The 16,367-nt window shown below is 38.8% G+C and overlaps 1 protein-coding gene across 22 annotated transcripts in view; it reads left to right on the forward strand.

Annotated features, from left to right (window-relative positions):
* Positions 1 to 16,367, forward strand: part of GRIP1 (glutamate receptor interacting protein 1) — a 754,369-nt gene that overhangs the window by 533,562 nt on the left and 204,440 nt on the right. For all 22 annotated transcript variants that reach the window (XM_086400127.1, XM_086400138.1, XM_086400118.1 and 19 more), the window contains exon 2: positions 7,257 to 7,337. In XM_086400127.1, coding sequence (XP_086256253.1) covers positions 7,257 to 7,337 — 81 coding nt within the window. The remainder of the gene's footprint in view (positions 1 to 7,256; positions 7,338 to 16,367) is intronic.

The raw sequence follows: 16,367 nt of genomic DNA on the forward strand, positions 1-16,367 counted from the left end.
AGGATTAAGGTCTGTGATCAAAACCTTGTGCCAGCCAGCCCTCAGGGAATCTTGCTTAAATTTTAGAGTAAGCCATCAAACCAGCAAGGCAGAAACTGAACTAGAGGTCTGATGTCAAAAAGAGAGAAACATATTATCTCTGGCTGCTTTTTGGCTCCATTGTCAATCTCGGTTTCTACTACAGAAGTGACAATGGAGCCAAGAAACCACCGGAGATGAAATGCAAATGAATGTCTGTAGCTCTGTGCAATGTGCTCCCATTTCGTAACAAGGATGAGCTGCACTGTCTTAGGGCCACAGTTTATCAACTGTTTTCAAGAGTAAAGACGCTTCTTTGTCTGAGTTTTATATCATGAATATATGTTGAATTTTATCAAATGCTTTTTCTGAATCTTTTGTGATAGTAGTTCTCTTTATCTCCTTCATTCTGTGAAATTTTCTGAATTGCAGTAACTGATTTTCACATGTTAACAATGTTAACAATGTATGCCTATTCAATATAACCCAACTGAATGTGATGAATTATTTCTTTAAAAAAAATTTTTTATAGATTTGTGTCTGTGTGTGTGTGTTAGTCACTCAGACATATCTGACTTTTTGTGATCCCCTGGACTGTAGCCCACCAGTCTCCTCTATCCATGGGATTTTCCAGGCAAGAATACTGGAGTGGGTTGCCATTCCCTTCTCCAGGGGATCTTCCCAAGCCAGGGATCGAACTTGTGTCTCCTGCATTAGCAGGCAGATTCTTTGCTATCTGAGGCACCAGGCAAATTTTTAAAATATATTTTGTTAGTTTTTTATTTTGCTTGTCCTGTTTTAGATGCACAGTGCTGTGATTTTTCTTCCTTATACTATTTTGTCTTTTCTATCAAGACCATGTTGATTAAACTTTAAAAAAGAGAGAGAGAGAAACAGCCCACCTATAATATATTCCTGCTGGGCTGGAGTAAGATGTTCACAGAACCCAAATACTGAAAAGATTATGGTTCCACACCACACAAAACTTCCAGGTTAACTGGCAATTAACATTGCTTGTTTCTTGATTTTTCTGATTGCAAAATTCTGTATTAATTCATCGCGATGTAGCTTCCTTTCTCCTCCTGTTCCCACCTCCACCGGTACCGTAAGCCCTTGCCTATTTCTCTCCTCAGCTAATGAAGTATATGCTCCAGTCTCAATCCTGGGAAGTAATAAGGATTCCTCCATCACCATTCCACTTAAAGTCTCATTGTCATATATCCACTTTCTTAGTTTGCACATGTGCTGTGCTTAGTTGTATTCAACTCTTTGAGACCCCATGGACAGAGGAGCCTGGCGGGGTAGCCCGCCAGGCTCCTCTGTCCATAGGGATTCTCCAGGCAAGAATACTGGAGTGGATTGCCATGCCCTTTTCCAAGGAATATTCTCAACCCAGGGATCAAACCCAGGTCTCCCACATTGCAGGCGGATTTGTTACTGTCTGAGCTACCAAGGAAGCCCAAGAACACTGCAGTGGGTACCCTATCCCCTATTCCAGGGGAACTTCCCGACCCAGGAATCAAACCGAGGTCTCCTGCATTGCAGGAAGATTCTTTATCTGCCGAGCTACCCAGGAAGCCCTCGCACATAGTAGGCACTAAAATTTGTGAAATGCAATCAAATTCTATGGACACATTACTTCCTTCATAGTGGAAGTCATTTTGTTCAATCACGAAAAACAGTTTTCTCCCCTGCTCTTAACGATGTACATGAGCGTTGTGGCATGAGCTGGCTGTCTCCCTGCTGCTAGGAAATGGTCATAATGTGTAATTGCACAAAATGCCTCTTTTTTTTTCCTAATCAAGAAGTTGAGGGATCTGCTGGCTTAGCAGGTGCCTCGATTGTGCATAATTAGTTGTTAGAAATTGTTTAGCATAGGCTGATTAGTCTCAGCCAAAGGAAATTTAATTTTTTTTTCAACAAAGCCCTGAACACAGCTAGAGATTCTTAAAACTATAGTCATATCTGGTTCCTCTGGGAAAAAGCCCAGACTCAGAATGGGAGAAGTAGAAGATGGAGACAAAGACTAGCCTGATTACACATGGGTGGTATTTGATGCTAGGCAACCGTTCAAGGTTACAAGAACATGAGGGGACATGAGTCCATTCCTCAAGATGGGATTCTCCCAGCTCCAACCTGAGCTTTGGTCATGATGCAGAATGAAGCCCTGCTTCTTGGGTGCCTGCTGTTTGCTTGCCAAGTTTGTAAATACCAGCTTCACTTGGAACATGTAATCAAAACAAATGATCTGTGTTTGCCCCTCCTGTGTTTAGTACATAAGGAGACTGGTCAAATTAGGAGGAATGGGAGGGACAGATGGTCCCCCCATTGTTCAACTTCTGTTTTAAGTATATGCTTGACTAAGCCCTTTCTGTCTCTGTCACAGTGTCCATTCTCCATTTAATGGAGGGCATTTTCCCTAGCCTCTTAGGGGTGTCACCATAAAGGGGACCCATGCTCTTTCTTGTTATGACCAGTGACAGTGGGCAGCCATCATATGTGACAGTGATTATCTAGCTGCTATGATGCCATTTTAAAAGGCCAACAGTTCTTTAAAAGGCCAATACCCTGTGATGCCCTTGATGATTACTTGCCACGTTGACTCACTTGCTGAATGCCTTCTTTGTCCTGTAGCAACTTTCCATAAGGATCCCTTGTTAATAATCATAAAGTCAAGGTGGGAAGTCTGGTATAAAAATTGGAATTCTTTTGTTTAAAGGCATTATGTTAAAGGTTACTCAATAAACCTTCTGTAGTCTGAATGGAAATTAAAGGAAATATATTTCAATATTATTTTTATAAATAGTCACAAATTTTGAACATGCAATAAGGCAATACTTAATAACTAGTAGATGGTGATATGGCTTTAAAACGAATAGGTGTAAACCTAGAAAAAGAAATCAGAGGGAGGAGGGAGGTTAGTTAATAACAAGTATTTGACTTTCTTCAGGTTGCTTGTTTACAATAAATGCTCTAATTTGAAAAGTTAAATACAATTTAATTGTCTATCAGCAAATGTTTAATGAATGCATACTAGGGGATGGGCACTGTCCTAGAACTATCTATAGATTGACTCCTTTTTTGTTATTTCACCTATTTTTTAATTCACTTATGGAATTAGTTGGAACTTGAAAGCCTATTTAGTGTCTTCCTGATAAACAAAAAGTATTAACATAGATCTTGTAATTCACTGAAACTTTTGAGCCCTTTACTAAGCAACAGTGAATTAATTGTATTGGCATTTATTTTATTTTTTACATTTTAAATTGAAATATAGTTGATTTACAATGTTGCTCTAATTTCTGTTGTACAGCCAAGTGACTCATTTATAAACATATGAACATTCTAATTTTGTATTCTTTTCCATTATGGTTTATCCCAGGAGACTGGATATAGTTGTCTGTGCTATACAGTAAGCTCCTATTGTTTATCCATTCTAAATGTAACAGTGTGCATCTACTAACCCCAGACTCCCAGTCCATCTCTCCATCCCCCGCACTGGCAACCACAAGTCTGTGAGTCTATTTCTGTTTTGTAGATAGACTCATTTGTGTCCTATCTTAGATTCCACAAAGGTGATATCAGATTATATTTATCTTTGTTTGACTTCACTCTGTATGAAAATTTCCAGGTCCATCCTCATCTCTGCAAATGACACTATTTCTTTTCTTTTTATGGCTGAGTAATATTCCATTGTATTTGATTCGTGCAAAAGTAATTGCGGTTTTGCATTGTTGAACTTTGCCATTTGATATTACAATCCATTATTAAATGTGGTTATATTATACATCATTTTAATGTGCATTTCTTGCTTTATGTTTTTGTACTAATGACTTATTAAACTATGGAAATGATGTTAGACAAAAAAATATTTTTTCTCTTATTCTGTGCAACAATAACAAACCATTTCTTGATTGAATTGTGACATGCAGTGAAAAGTGGATTTTACAGGACAACTGGCAATGATTAGCTCAATGGATGAACCAAGAAGAAGCACTTCTGAAAGCCAAACATGCACCAAAAAAAAGGTCATGGTCACTATTCAGTGATCTGCTGCTGATCTGATCCACTGCAGCATTCTGAATCCCGGCAGAACCATTACATCTGAGAAGTATGCTCAGCAAATCAATGAGATGCACCAAAAACTGCAATGCCCGCAGCTGGAATTGGTCAACAGAATGGGCCCAATTCTTCTCCACTACAGTGCCCAACTGCACATCACGCAAGCAACGCTTCAAAAGTTGAACAAATTAGTCTACAATGGTTCGCCTATTCGACTATATTCACCTGACCTCTTGGCAACTGACTACCACTTCTTCTAGCATCTTGATAGCATTTTGCAGGGAAAATGCTTCCACAGCCAGCAAGAGGCAGAAAATGCTTTCCAAGAGTTCTGGAATCCCAGGACACCAATTTTTACACTACAAGAATAGGCAAACTTATTTCTCTTCGGCAAAAATGTTTTGATTGTAATGGTTCCTATTTTGATTAATAAATATGTGTTTGAGCCTAGTACTAATGATTTAAAATTCACAGTCTGAAGCCACAATTACATTGGTACCAACCTAATATTACAGAGGTATCAGCCACTGATTCATTCAGTGTCTTCCCTCCATTTCTATTTTCAAAGTTTGAGTCAAGATTTGACTTGGAATAAATCACATCAAGAGAACTGATGCCCATTCTCTGATGGGTAGGTTTTTATAAAAGACCTATGATACCTCCTAGGGGTTTAAATTAAACAGATGTTCCTGGGAAAAGTTTCTTTAAAAATAAATGTTAAAAGGTGCCATGCTGCTCTGTTGCTGTGCTCACCTTAACTCTCCTGATGAAGGTTGCCAAGATTCTGCCTCATTTGCATTAGGAATTATTGCCTTCATCCTGACTGACTTCAGAAACCTATTCTTAGATAATATCGAACTTATTTTGGTCTGATCCTTCAACCAATGCAAATTTTGGCTTCTAGGTAATTGTTTACTTTCATCTGTGCTCGATAAGGACGGTCTTAACACTGGAGTGCGGTCAGGGGCTGGGCAATGGATAAGCAGAGGCTGGTCAGGTGGCCATCTATAATTCAGTTTCAACCTTTTAAGGATGTGCATAACTAGACTATTTCAGCTCTAAATCAAGGAAATGGTTCTTCAATATAAGTAAGAAAACGGTTTTGCCAGGGTTGACTACTTCTATAATGCAAACTAGGTAACTTTCTAAAGACATAGCTCCTTAAAATAGAGCATCAAAAACAAAGCACCCCAGAGTCTCCTGGTCAGATCTCTTACTGCCCTGTAAGAAAATCCAGCACTGGATTCAACTCAAGACTTTAACTGGCTAGAGTCTAGACAAATTGAAAACTTGAGAAAGCCTTTAGGCTTCCAAGATGCTGTCCCTGAAACTGATTGTTGTGATCTGTATCTCCTGACTCAGTGCTCTGTAATCAAATACATGGTTTCAAAGCTTTAGATAATGAAAAGAAATACATTTTTAAATTGGTTTTATAAAGAATCCAGATTTTAGCATATAGTAAGTTTGGTTAAGCATATGGCCTGGTTAGTAAGTCAGTATTGTGAGAAAAGAGTTCAGATACGCAGGTGGGCATGGAATGGCAAAGACTTATGTAATATAAGGCAGGCATTTTGTTTTGTGGTTTGTGTTTATCCTCAAAATCGCATTTACAAAGAGAAGAGTCAGAGATCTAGGCTATTGCTTCATAAGCAAAAGTGATACTGTTGATTGTACTGATATCTGAACGTTGGTGGTTTGTCTTTATGGTTGAAAGAATATAAAGAATTGTGTGACAAATGGAATATAAACATGAAACAGCATGACTGCCGTTTTTTAAGTTAATTGTAGCTTACAGTAGTGTTAATCTTTCCTTTTTGTCATTGCTTACAAAGACCTGGTTAGTTTTATGAAGAAATCATGAATCATTTCAACCAGAAGTATATCCTAAAGAGGAATTGAGTTCTTCAATTTTGCAACATGAACTACTTAGTTGGGAGAGTTAATGTTTTTAGATGACAAAAGCTTGTTGCTGAATTAAATCCTTGTTATATTTAATAGTTTGCATATATAATATAATGCTGTTTTTAATCCTTTAATGATTTCTTGTTATAACAACAAAGCAACCTGAGAGTATGACCAGAAGTAACCTTTGGGTCATCTAGCTTGAGTAGATCTACTAGGTAATTATTGTACATTGTATCTACTCAGGCTGTATACATCCTATGCTTGAAAATGTTTAATGTCACTCAGACATCTCTTTTACTCTATACAAATGTCCTATGCTGACTAAAAAGAATATTTCCTTTCCATTTCACTCTAATATTTGCCATCCTGGATCATTACTCCTATATTCCAAGTCAGACTAAATCCTTTCCTAGATTAAAAAAAATCATTTTACTTAGAATTTGATGGATCCATCGCTTGTATGGTTTTTTTCACCTAATGTTTTGCTCATTCAGCTTCTTGACTAACTGTCACAGATGCACTGAGCTTTAGTTCTTCTGTCTCTTCAGCTGATCTTTCTCTGGTTCTCCAAGTTATTTCCATCTCTTTCTAAGAGGGCGAATCAGCTCATTGCAATATGTGTCTTCTTTTCCCAAACCATCTTTCCTTCTCTGTTCTTAACCTAGCTTCTGTGGTCTTATTCCGAATGTCCCTTTCCCTTTATTTTCCACTGGATGCCCATTCATACTTTCAGTAGGAACCCACTAATTCTGTGTGTCTTTATTCCCCTGCAATACTAATACTCTGTCATCTGCTTCTCTGAAATATAATATTTCTTTTCCTTTCCTTTGTTCTTCTACTAGCTTATTCTTAGTGCCCATTGAGCCCTTTTACTCCTTCCTTGTCTTCCTTCCTTGTCTTCCTGTTACTGATATTCATGGATATTTATTTATCAATGAATATAGGTGACAGGCAAATCATCTGTACACTGTTTTTACACACTTCTTACCATTCTATGCCTTCGTGTGCATTATAGCTTGATCCTGACAATCCTCAGAGATGGGTGTGAACGCATATCCCTCTTTCATAGGGGAGTAAACTGATGTTCAGAGCATATTTAAATGACTTGACCAAGTCCCATGGCTAAACCCAGGTTAGGACCCAGGTCTACAGACTCTTTCTACCATACCATACCACCTGTCTCTGGCAGAAGGATTGCAATCCATTGAAAGACCTTCACTACAGTAGAAACTGGATGGAAATTAACCAAAGCCTTCATTGTACCTTTGCAGATGAGAGTCCCTACACTAAATCCGCCAGCCAGACAAAGCCGCCTGATGGAGCATTGGCTGTGAGGAGACAGAGCATCCCAGGTTAGACCAGACTGTTGGATTTTTCAGCTGTTTTACTTTTGATCCCTGTTATTTGGTGACCTGAATAGTTCCAACTTGGTTTAAAAAAAAAAAAGGCAATGCTATCTCATAGAATGGAGACTGCCTTCTATACAACTTGTTCAAAAAACATTCATGAAAGCAAGATTCTGGAAAAGCTTGCCAACTTGTGAAAATTCATCTTGTGTGCAAATCTTTTGTAAAATGACTTGAATTTATATCAGCTCTCGCTCATTGACTTACTTTCACCTCTGTTTTCAGGAAATGATTCTCACAGCAGCATCTATCCCTTTACTAAGGCAAACCCAGCCAAACAAAGTGGTTCAAAATTGCTGTGGCAGATCATATATATGCTGAATAACAAATTACTCCTTTCTTCTTGTCTCTTTGAACTTGGATTTACTTCCACTGAGCAATTCTTGTAAAATTCTGGGACTTTGTTTCTTTAGGAAGCTGTGATGAGGTTTCTTGTAATACAGTATATAATACCTTTTTTCCTCCACAAAATATTTTGAAGAAATATCTTCTAATGTCTTTACCTCCAAACTTCCATAGTTGGAAATTTTGAATTTGTGAATGACACACATTCTAAAATAAATGTAGGAAGGAAATTGAAAATGTTATTCAATCTTTATCTGAATTAGGTGATTCATGGAAAACCTCTTATGGTAGCAACTGTCCTTAAGAGAAGTGTTAAAAGCATAAGTACATTGAGTATCAAAAGTATAGTACACTTAGTATCAAAAATAATGCCTGTCTGTATTAAATACAAGTAAACTGAGTACAGCTAAAGTTTAGTGGCAGGATTTTAGAGTGCAGTAGTTTGACAACTCAAGATAAAACAAAGCAGTGTTTCAAACATTAAATTGGATGCTTTGGCAAATCTGTCAGTAAAGGGAGAATTTTCCACTTGAGCAAAGAGCAAGACAAGTCCAGTTTCTGCCCTGTTCATGATTATTACTTATAAGAACTACCTGTGGTTATTTCTTCTTATTATGAAGACTTTGATTTATTATGAAAGTACATGGCTTATAAAGAGGCATATTGTGAATGATCCATATCCTTGTTTGTGTGCTTTGAAGATTCTAAAGTAATTTGAAACCTCTAATTATATGGCTTCACCCAGTGCTGAGATTTCTTCTATTCCAACCTATAAAATTTCATTCTTAGTGCTGGTCATGTTTAGAAAAACTACTGCAATCAGCTATGGGCCATCTTCTCTGCTTTCTCCTTGTCAGCAATAAGGAAGTCCTGAAAGTTTGAAATTCAAGAATGCCAGTTATCTATCAATTCCTTTTCAGCTTCTCTAATTAGCTGGTACTCAGTAATCCTCTGCTGGGAGGGGTAAAGAGACTTCCCATTGTCCTTTCCACTTTATATGGTACTAAACAAAAGCACTGACTGTGTGTATGCGTGCTTGGTCATTCAGTTTTGTCTGAATCTTTGTGATCCCATGGACTGTAGTCCATCAGGCTTATCTGTTCATGGGATTCTCTAGGCTAGAATGCTGGAGTGGGTAGCCATTCCCTTCTCCAGGGGGTCTTCCAGAGACAGGGATCAAACCAGGCTCTCCTGCATTGCAGGTGGATTCTTTACCATCTGAGCCACAAGGGAAGCCCTGAACTAGTCTCATATTTTCCTTTCATGGGTTTTCCAGTGTTACGTACTAAATTACAACACAAGTTTATGGGCCAGGTTTTACCTTAAAATCAGTAAGTAGTTTTTAAAGTTACATGTTAGGTACACAGAAGTTGTTAATTACAATCCTTAGTTCATGACACACAGTGATTCTTCGTAAAAGAATTTTTCCTTTTGTTCTTCCTTATGTCACGTTTTTTTTTTAATTGGTAGGTTTTTTGTTTTTGTTTTTGTTTTCTGGCTGTGCCACACAGCACATGGGATCTTAGTTCCCCAACCTGGGATGGAACCTGCACCTTCTCCATTGGAAGCAGAGTCTAAGCCATTGGACCCCCTAGGGAAGTCCCTTATATCAATTTAAAGTTACTGAAATCAAGGAACCTTTTTTTTTTAATAGCATCAGAGATTATTTTCCTGGAGTTTGAACATGAACAAACACACTTTTGTTCTTTCTTAAAAGGTATCAGCCAAAAGGGTTGGACGTCTTCAAAATCCTCTTAATTATTTAGAACAGTTCAAGAGAAAAAGGAGTTCACCAGCCAGAAGGCTAAGAAACCAAAGTGGTTAATAGGTGAATATGACTTCCTGTTACATCTTAAGGAGAAAATTTAGGAACTTTTTGGAAACTGCTTCTTGACTGAGTTCTGACAATTGGAGTTCTAAACTTCTACTGTCTTACTTAAAAATACTTGTTAATTCTTGTGCTGGTGAGAGAGAGAGAGACTGCAAAAGAGAGAAATGCACAGAGACCTGGAAAATGCACCCTCTTTATTGTTTGCTGAAAAAATCCCCAAGTGTCCTCCTGATAAATTAAGGTCAACACCAGACAGCTAACAGAGCAAAGTGCAAGTTCACAGCCTTTGTTCTTCTGTGCTCACCTCCCAACCTTACTTCCCTCAAGAGTATCATTACCACCCTAGTGGCAAGGAAAGATGTGTCTAGGCGAAAAATGAACCAGCGAACTGAAAGAGACCTTTAAAAAGGCTTGGACCCTCTACTAGCCCCTGGATCTTCTCAGTAAAAGGCATTTCTCAGGGCAAGTGCAGTCCTGGGGCCATTTTGGTGCCCCATTTGCTAGGGAGTAAGCAAACACTCAGAAGCTGAAACTATAAAGGAACTGTGGCTTTTCCTCACATTTCTTCCCAGTGAGCCAATGATGGTGATTGAATTTAACCATTCATGTGAGCACTCTCTCTGATGGAGGGACTGGAGGAAGAGTACAAGGTAGTAGAAAGCATATTAAAGTTCTTTATAAAAGTTTTTATGAAAGATTAAGCTGTTCTTTTACACTAATTCTATAGAAACCTAATGCTTCCTGGAATAAATATTTGTAAACATACACATAAACATAGAGAAGATTTCTTAACATTGGTTCCACTATTCCCATGGCATAATAAAGGGTAACTTTTAATAATTCTGACCCAGAGAAGTAACCTTGAATGTTAACAGAAATATAATTTGTTTTTCATTCATATCAAAATTCACTACTGCTGTCTAAACTTGAAATTGTTACAGCAATTATTTTATAATCACAAGTCAAATATGTGTCTTTCATTAAATGACAATTCTAACTGTAAATCCTTTCATCCCTCTGCTATCTCTTCTCAAAAAAGAGAATAAATTAAACATCTCTTAGGAGCAAAATGCATTTGCTTTGGATAAAGGGGAAATGCATTTTTCATGTTATTTGGGAACTTGTCATTTTAATCATGTCTCTTATGGCATCATGAGTAAAAAAAGATTTTTTGGTCTTTCATAACGTTTTATAAAATTTTTAGTAATGATAATAGTGGAAAAGAAATGACATTACTGTCTCTATGACACTAAAGTTTAAATTTAGATTAAAAATTTAACATTCTGTTAAAAAAATTTTAACCTTATTTCTACTCATATTCTTTTTCAAAGAGAAGATGAATTCCAAGTATTTTGAACTAGCAGATTCTATTCCACATCTATGGTTATTTAAAAAAATCTGTCAGTCTAATCTTCCTTTGTTTGAAAGATTACTGGTAAATCAAAGTTTGACCACATGGGAGGGTTTGTCCAAATTATTGCAGACTCTTGTTTTAACACATTTTATAATAATTTGTGGCTTATTTAATCATGTCTATCTAATGTTCATGAAAAGACAGGATACCACACTAGACCTGAAAACCTAGTTAATGTATTATTTATTTGATTTACCTCCTTTTTCCAGGTAGTATGGCTTTCTTTGCTGATTTTTGTCATGACAAAGACTTTGGGGCAATTCACAAAAGCAGGAAGAAGTCAAGTGTTCATATCTATTGCACTTCCAAACTCTTGGTGCCCCAGGAAAATTATCTTAACTCTGTAGCCAAAATGAGACCTCAAAATTTTGTGTAAGAATTTTTTTTCTCCTAGAGTATGAGAAAAGACATTTATCAATTTGGTCGTAATAGGATAAAGATGATATATCTTTCTTGTATCTCACATTTGGGTGTTTGCAGAGGATGTACAGATTGAGAGTCTGAAATGTTAATCAGCCCAAGATCTGTACACATACACTGTTTCAAATACATCCAGGAAGTATCGCTGCTGCTGCTGCTGCTGCTGCTGCTGCTGCTGCATCACTTCGGTCCGACTCTGTGCGACCCCATAGACGGCAGCCCACCAGGCTTCCCCATCCCTGGGATTCTCCAGGCAAGAACACTGGAGTGGGTTGCCATTTCCTTCTCCAATACATGAAAGTGAAAAGTGAAACTGAAGTCACTCAGTCGTATCCAACTCTTCGCAACCCCATGGACTGCAGCCCACCAGGCTCCTCCGCCCATGGGATTCTCCAGGCAAGAGTACTGGAGTGGGGTGCCATTGCCTTCTCTGAGGAAGCATCAACACCTACTGAAAAATCAAAGTGTAGAAAATAATACAGTGACCTTGGCCCCACAGAGAAGCTGGCAACCTTGAATTAAGAGGGAAGGACAGGAATTTTTAAAGTTCTGCCCTCTCTGTTCAGCATTTTCCTCTTTGTTAACATACAATTTGACGCTTCATTGGTCTAAATTTTCATTATTACAGCAGATATATAGAGTGACATTTACACTAGGATTTTATAGCTCTAATACTGTTCAGGTGGGTGAAGGGCATTTCCTCTGATTTTCAGGCCTAGTTCTCTGCCTGGTTCCACCATTGAGCCACTCCAAGAAATAGAGCATGTCTCACTAATGGGAAACCAGTCAGTTGACTCAAGCAAGTGCGTCATGTCATACAAAGCATGGTGCTGCACAGTACATATGCCCATCAAGTCGTCACATTGTACACTTTAAATGGTTTATGGCTTTGTCAGTTACATCTCAATAAAACCAGGGCAATGGAGGTAAAGGGCCATTATGTTTGCAATGTACACTCAAATAATGCAAAAAAAAGAGAGAGATGTCTCTGTGTGTGTGTGTGTGTGTATGAAGGATATCAAGGAGTGAGTGCTTTATAGTGTTCCTGTAGCTCTCAGACAATTTTAAAATCATTTCAAAAATTAAAACTTAAAGGAAAAAAAGGCATGAGGGACTTCCCTGGCTATCCAGTAGTTAAGACTCTGTACTTTCACTATGGGGGCATGAGTTTGATCCCTGATTGGGGAACTATTAATAAGATCCTGCATGCCACACAGCATAACCAAAAAAGAAAATTAATAATAAATAAATTCTTTTTAAAAAATGGTGCTAGGGTGCTGCAGATGTTGCCCAAAGATGCTGAATCAAACTCTGCTCTTAGTGAGGGGATCACCCATATGGGAATATGCCAAGAGGCAAGCTTCTCAGCTGCTCAGTCGGGCTGTCCCCACATCCTCCAAGACATCCCAGTGGGCCCAGGTGAGGACTGTGGGGACCACAGTATAGGGAGTCTCCTGCCAGAGCAGCATCAAGACCAACAGTCAGCATCAAGAACTCAAAACAGTGATACAAGTGTTGTAATTACTGAATATTTAAGAAATTGTCAAAGGTATATCACTTCTTTAGAGACAAGTTTCTAAGATCATAAAATCAAGACTCTTGGCAGCATTACAAATATGTCGGAGATTCTGCTCATGCCTCCGTTTATTTAGTTTTCCATAGTACTTATCACTATCTGAAACTGAGTGATACATTTATTTTTTTCTCATTCTCACACTAAAACGTAAGATACCCTAGGTCAGGTTCTTTATATGTCCTGTTTACTGCTGTTGTCTCCAGCGCATAGAGCAGTGCTTAGCAAATAGTAAGGATCCAGTCAATACTTGTGGAATTAATGAGCAGGCAAAGATCAGCAGGATGGTTTTTCTTGTGCTGAGTTGGTCACCTCATGACTAATATACTTTGCTACCAAAAAAAGAAAATTCAGCGTAGTCTCCGTTTACCATGCATTTTCTGATTCATCGTACACCATGAAACAGCTATTCACCCAGGCCTTGGGGCTGCACCAAATATGGCATTTCTAAGGAAATCATCTGCTGCCTAAGACTAATGAATGAAATATAGGTCAGTTAGAAGCTAGAGAATTTTAGAGACCAAAGATCTCGCCTCAGTCTCATTTGTTCCCGTTTGAACAGAAAATGTCCCTGCAATCCTCTAACACCTAAAGAGAATATTTAAGCCCAATTTAACAGTAAAATTGACAAGATGAGACTGATTCCTTTGAGAATGCATGCTGCTATAGAAAAAAAGGCCAAAAAATGTGTGAAAATAACTGAAGTCTATAAATAGAGTGATGCAAAGCAGAACTTATTACTTCTTATGGCAGGTACACATGAAGGATTTTCCCCCAGAGAGCTGATCCACTTTGCTCTGTGGCTGGTGGTACATACTGAGTTTTCAAATTGCGCCTGGCAAAAAATGAGCAGCTTGATTTGTGTGTTCAGCACTGCAGCTTTCATTAGCAATTCAGAGAAATGACAGTCTATTATGTTCGAACCTCTCTCCCGCCTTAGTAAACACGGGTGAAATATAATGAAGTGGTACATCAGCAGCAAATGATTTTTAAACAATCATTCTTCCAGCATGCAATTTACGGTAAATGATGTGTAATGAATTAGTCCTGTGCTTGGATCTTCCCCGAGTCCCCCTGTGTTACAGAAGTGGTAGCTGTTGGTCGATGTCGTGCTCTGGGTACACACAGTGATCAGAGTGACTCTGACGAGCCAGCACAACCTCCAGTGTCTGAAAACATTTTACAAGGAGGCTCAAGGAGATGTACACAAGGAGAGAGTCTTTTTTGTCTCCTAGGCACTGAGGAAAAATGAATTCTCCTGCTCTGCAAGTTAGGGAGACCATCAATTCGGGGTTTTTTAGTTAAGTTGCTTGGGAGAGTTAGACTGGGTGAAAGTTGTAAGGATAAAATAGATAACCAGCAAAGACCTATATAGCACAGGGAATGCTACTCAGTTCAGTTCAGTCGCTCAGTCGTGTCCGACTCTGTGACCCCATGAATCGCAGCACGCCAGGCCTCCCTGTCCATCACCAACTCCCGGAGTTCACCCAGACTCACGTCCATCGAGTCAGTGATGCCATCCAGCCATCTCATCCTCTGTCGTCCCCTTCTCCTCCTGCCCTCAATCCCTTCCAGCATCAGAGTCTTTTCCAATGAGTCAACTCTTCGCATGAGGTGGCCAAAGTACTGGAGTTTCAGCTTTAGCATCATTCCTTCCAAAGAAATCCCAGGGCTGATCTCCTTCAGAATGGACTGGTTGGATCTCCTTGCAGTCCAAGGGACTCTCAAGAGTCTTCTCCAACACCACACTTCAAAAGCATCAATTCTTCCACACTCAGCCTTCTTCACAGTCCAACTCTCACATCCATACATGACCACAGGAAAAACCATAGCCTTGACTAGACGGACCTTCTATAATAATCTATATGTGTAAACAATCTGAAATAGAATGAATATACGTATATGTATAACTGAATCACCTGTGTTGTACACCTGTGTTGTAACACAACATTAAACCAACTGAGAGAGAGAGAAAAGAAAGTTGTGTGGATTGATTGACACTAGGGAAAGAAATCATATATATATTTATATTTTGCCCCCCCCCCGCCAGCCACATGGAGAAGGCAGTGGCAACCCACCCCAGTGTTCTTGCCTGGAGAATCCCAGGGACGGGGGAGCCTGATGGGCTGCCGTCTGTGGGGTCGCACAGAGTCGGACACGACTGAAGTGACTTAGCAGCAGCAGCCGGCCACACTGTGCACTTTTTAGGGAATCTCAGTTCCCTAAAAGAGCAGGGGTCGCCTCATGCTCCCTGCAGGGGGAGTGTGGAATCTTAACCACTGGACTACCAGGGAAGTCCCTGCACTAGGGAAATAGAAGGACCATCTTACATAGTTTACTATAGAACGGAAAGCATTCGGGCCTGTTAATACCTCTTTCTTATCCATCAGGCTGACATGACTAGAACAACTTCCCAGATTCAATCACTCCCATGTCGTCTTCATGTTTGTTATGTATCTGTGTTCTGCCTTGACTATAATTAATATGATTTTCGGAGAATGTAAATTGACTCCTTAGCTTTATTATGTTGAATGTGATATGCTAATTATATTTTTCTAGTATAAATTTTAAATTAATTTTCATTGGAGGTTAGTTGCTTTAGTTTGTACTGTGCAGCAAAGTGAATCAGCTGTGCGTATACATATGTCCCCTCTTTTTTGGATTTCCTTCCTGTGTAGGTCACCACAGAGCATTGAATAGAGTTCTGTGTGCTATACAGTAGGTTCTCATGAATTCTCTATTCTATATGTAGTATCAATAGTGTATATGTGTCAGTCCCAATCTCGCAATTCCTCCTACTTCCCTCCTTTCCCTGCTTGGGATCCAGAGCTTTGTTCTCTGTGTCTCTGTCTCTATTTCTGCTTTGCAAATAGGTTCATCAGTATCATTTTTCTAGATTCCACATATATGCATTAACATAAAATATTTGTTTTCCTCTCTCTGACATACTTCACTGTGATGACACACTCTTAGGTCCATGCACGTCTCTACGTCTCTGCACTTGTTTTTTTTAAAGGTTTGTTTGTTCCCTCAAATACATCCATGAATGTTTATATACCATATCCTTCGGGAAACTCTGGCTTGGAGTGAGATTCTTTCCAAAGAAATGACATTGAAAACCCCAGTTTGTCAGTATATTGATGAGTGGTTGTTGATTTATAGTGCAGCAACAGGGCATTTGGACGGGAGTGCAAGGCATGTGGGGCTTTTGCTATAAAATTATAAGAAATACTGATAGAGAGGAGATTGAACAATATTAACCCAAAGCCTAGGGAATAACACAAATGCAGTGATCACAAGAGTAACTGAATCTAGAAAGAGAAAATGAAGGAAACCATAGATAATTAGAAAAATACTTGTTATCATTCATTTCATGCCATGTTCCAGGTATCG

The sequence above is a fragment of the Bos grunniens genome, chromosome 5, assembly GCF_055505025.1.
Source record: "Bos grunniens cultivar Pamir isolate PY7600 chromosome 5, Bosgru_T2T1.0, whole genome shotgun sequence".
In the NCBI taxonomy this organism is placed as follows: domain Eukaryota; kingdom Metazoa; phylum Chordata; class Mammalia; order Artiodactyla; family Bovidae; genus Bos; species Bos grunniens.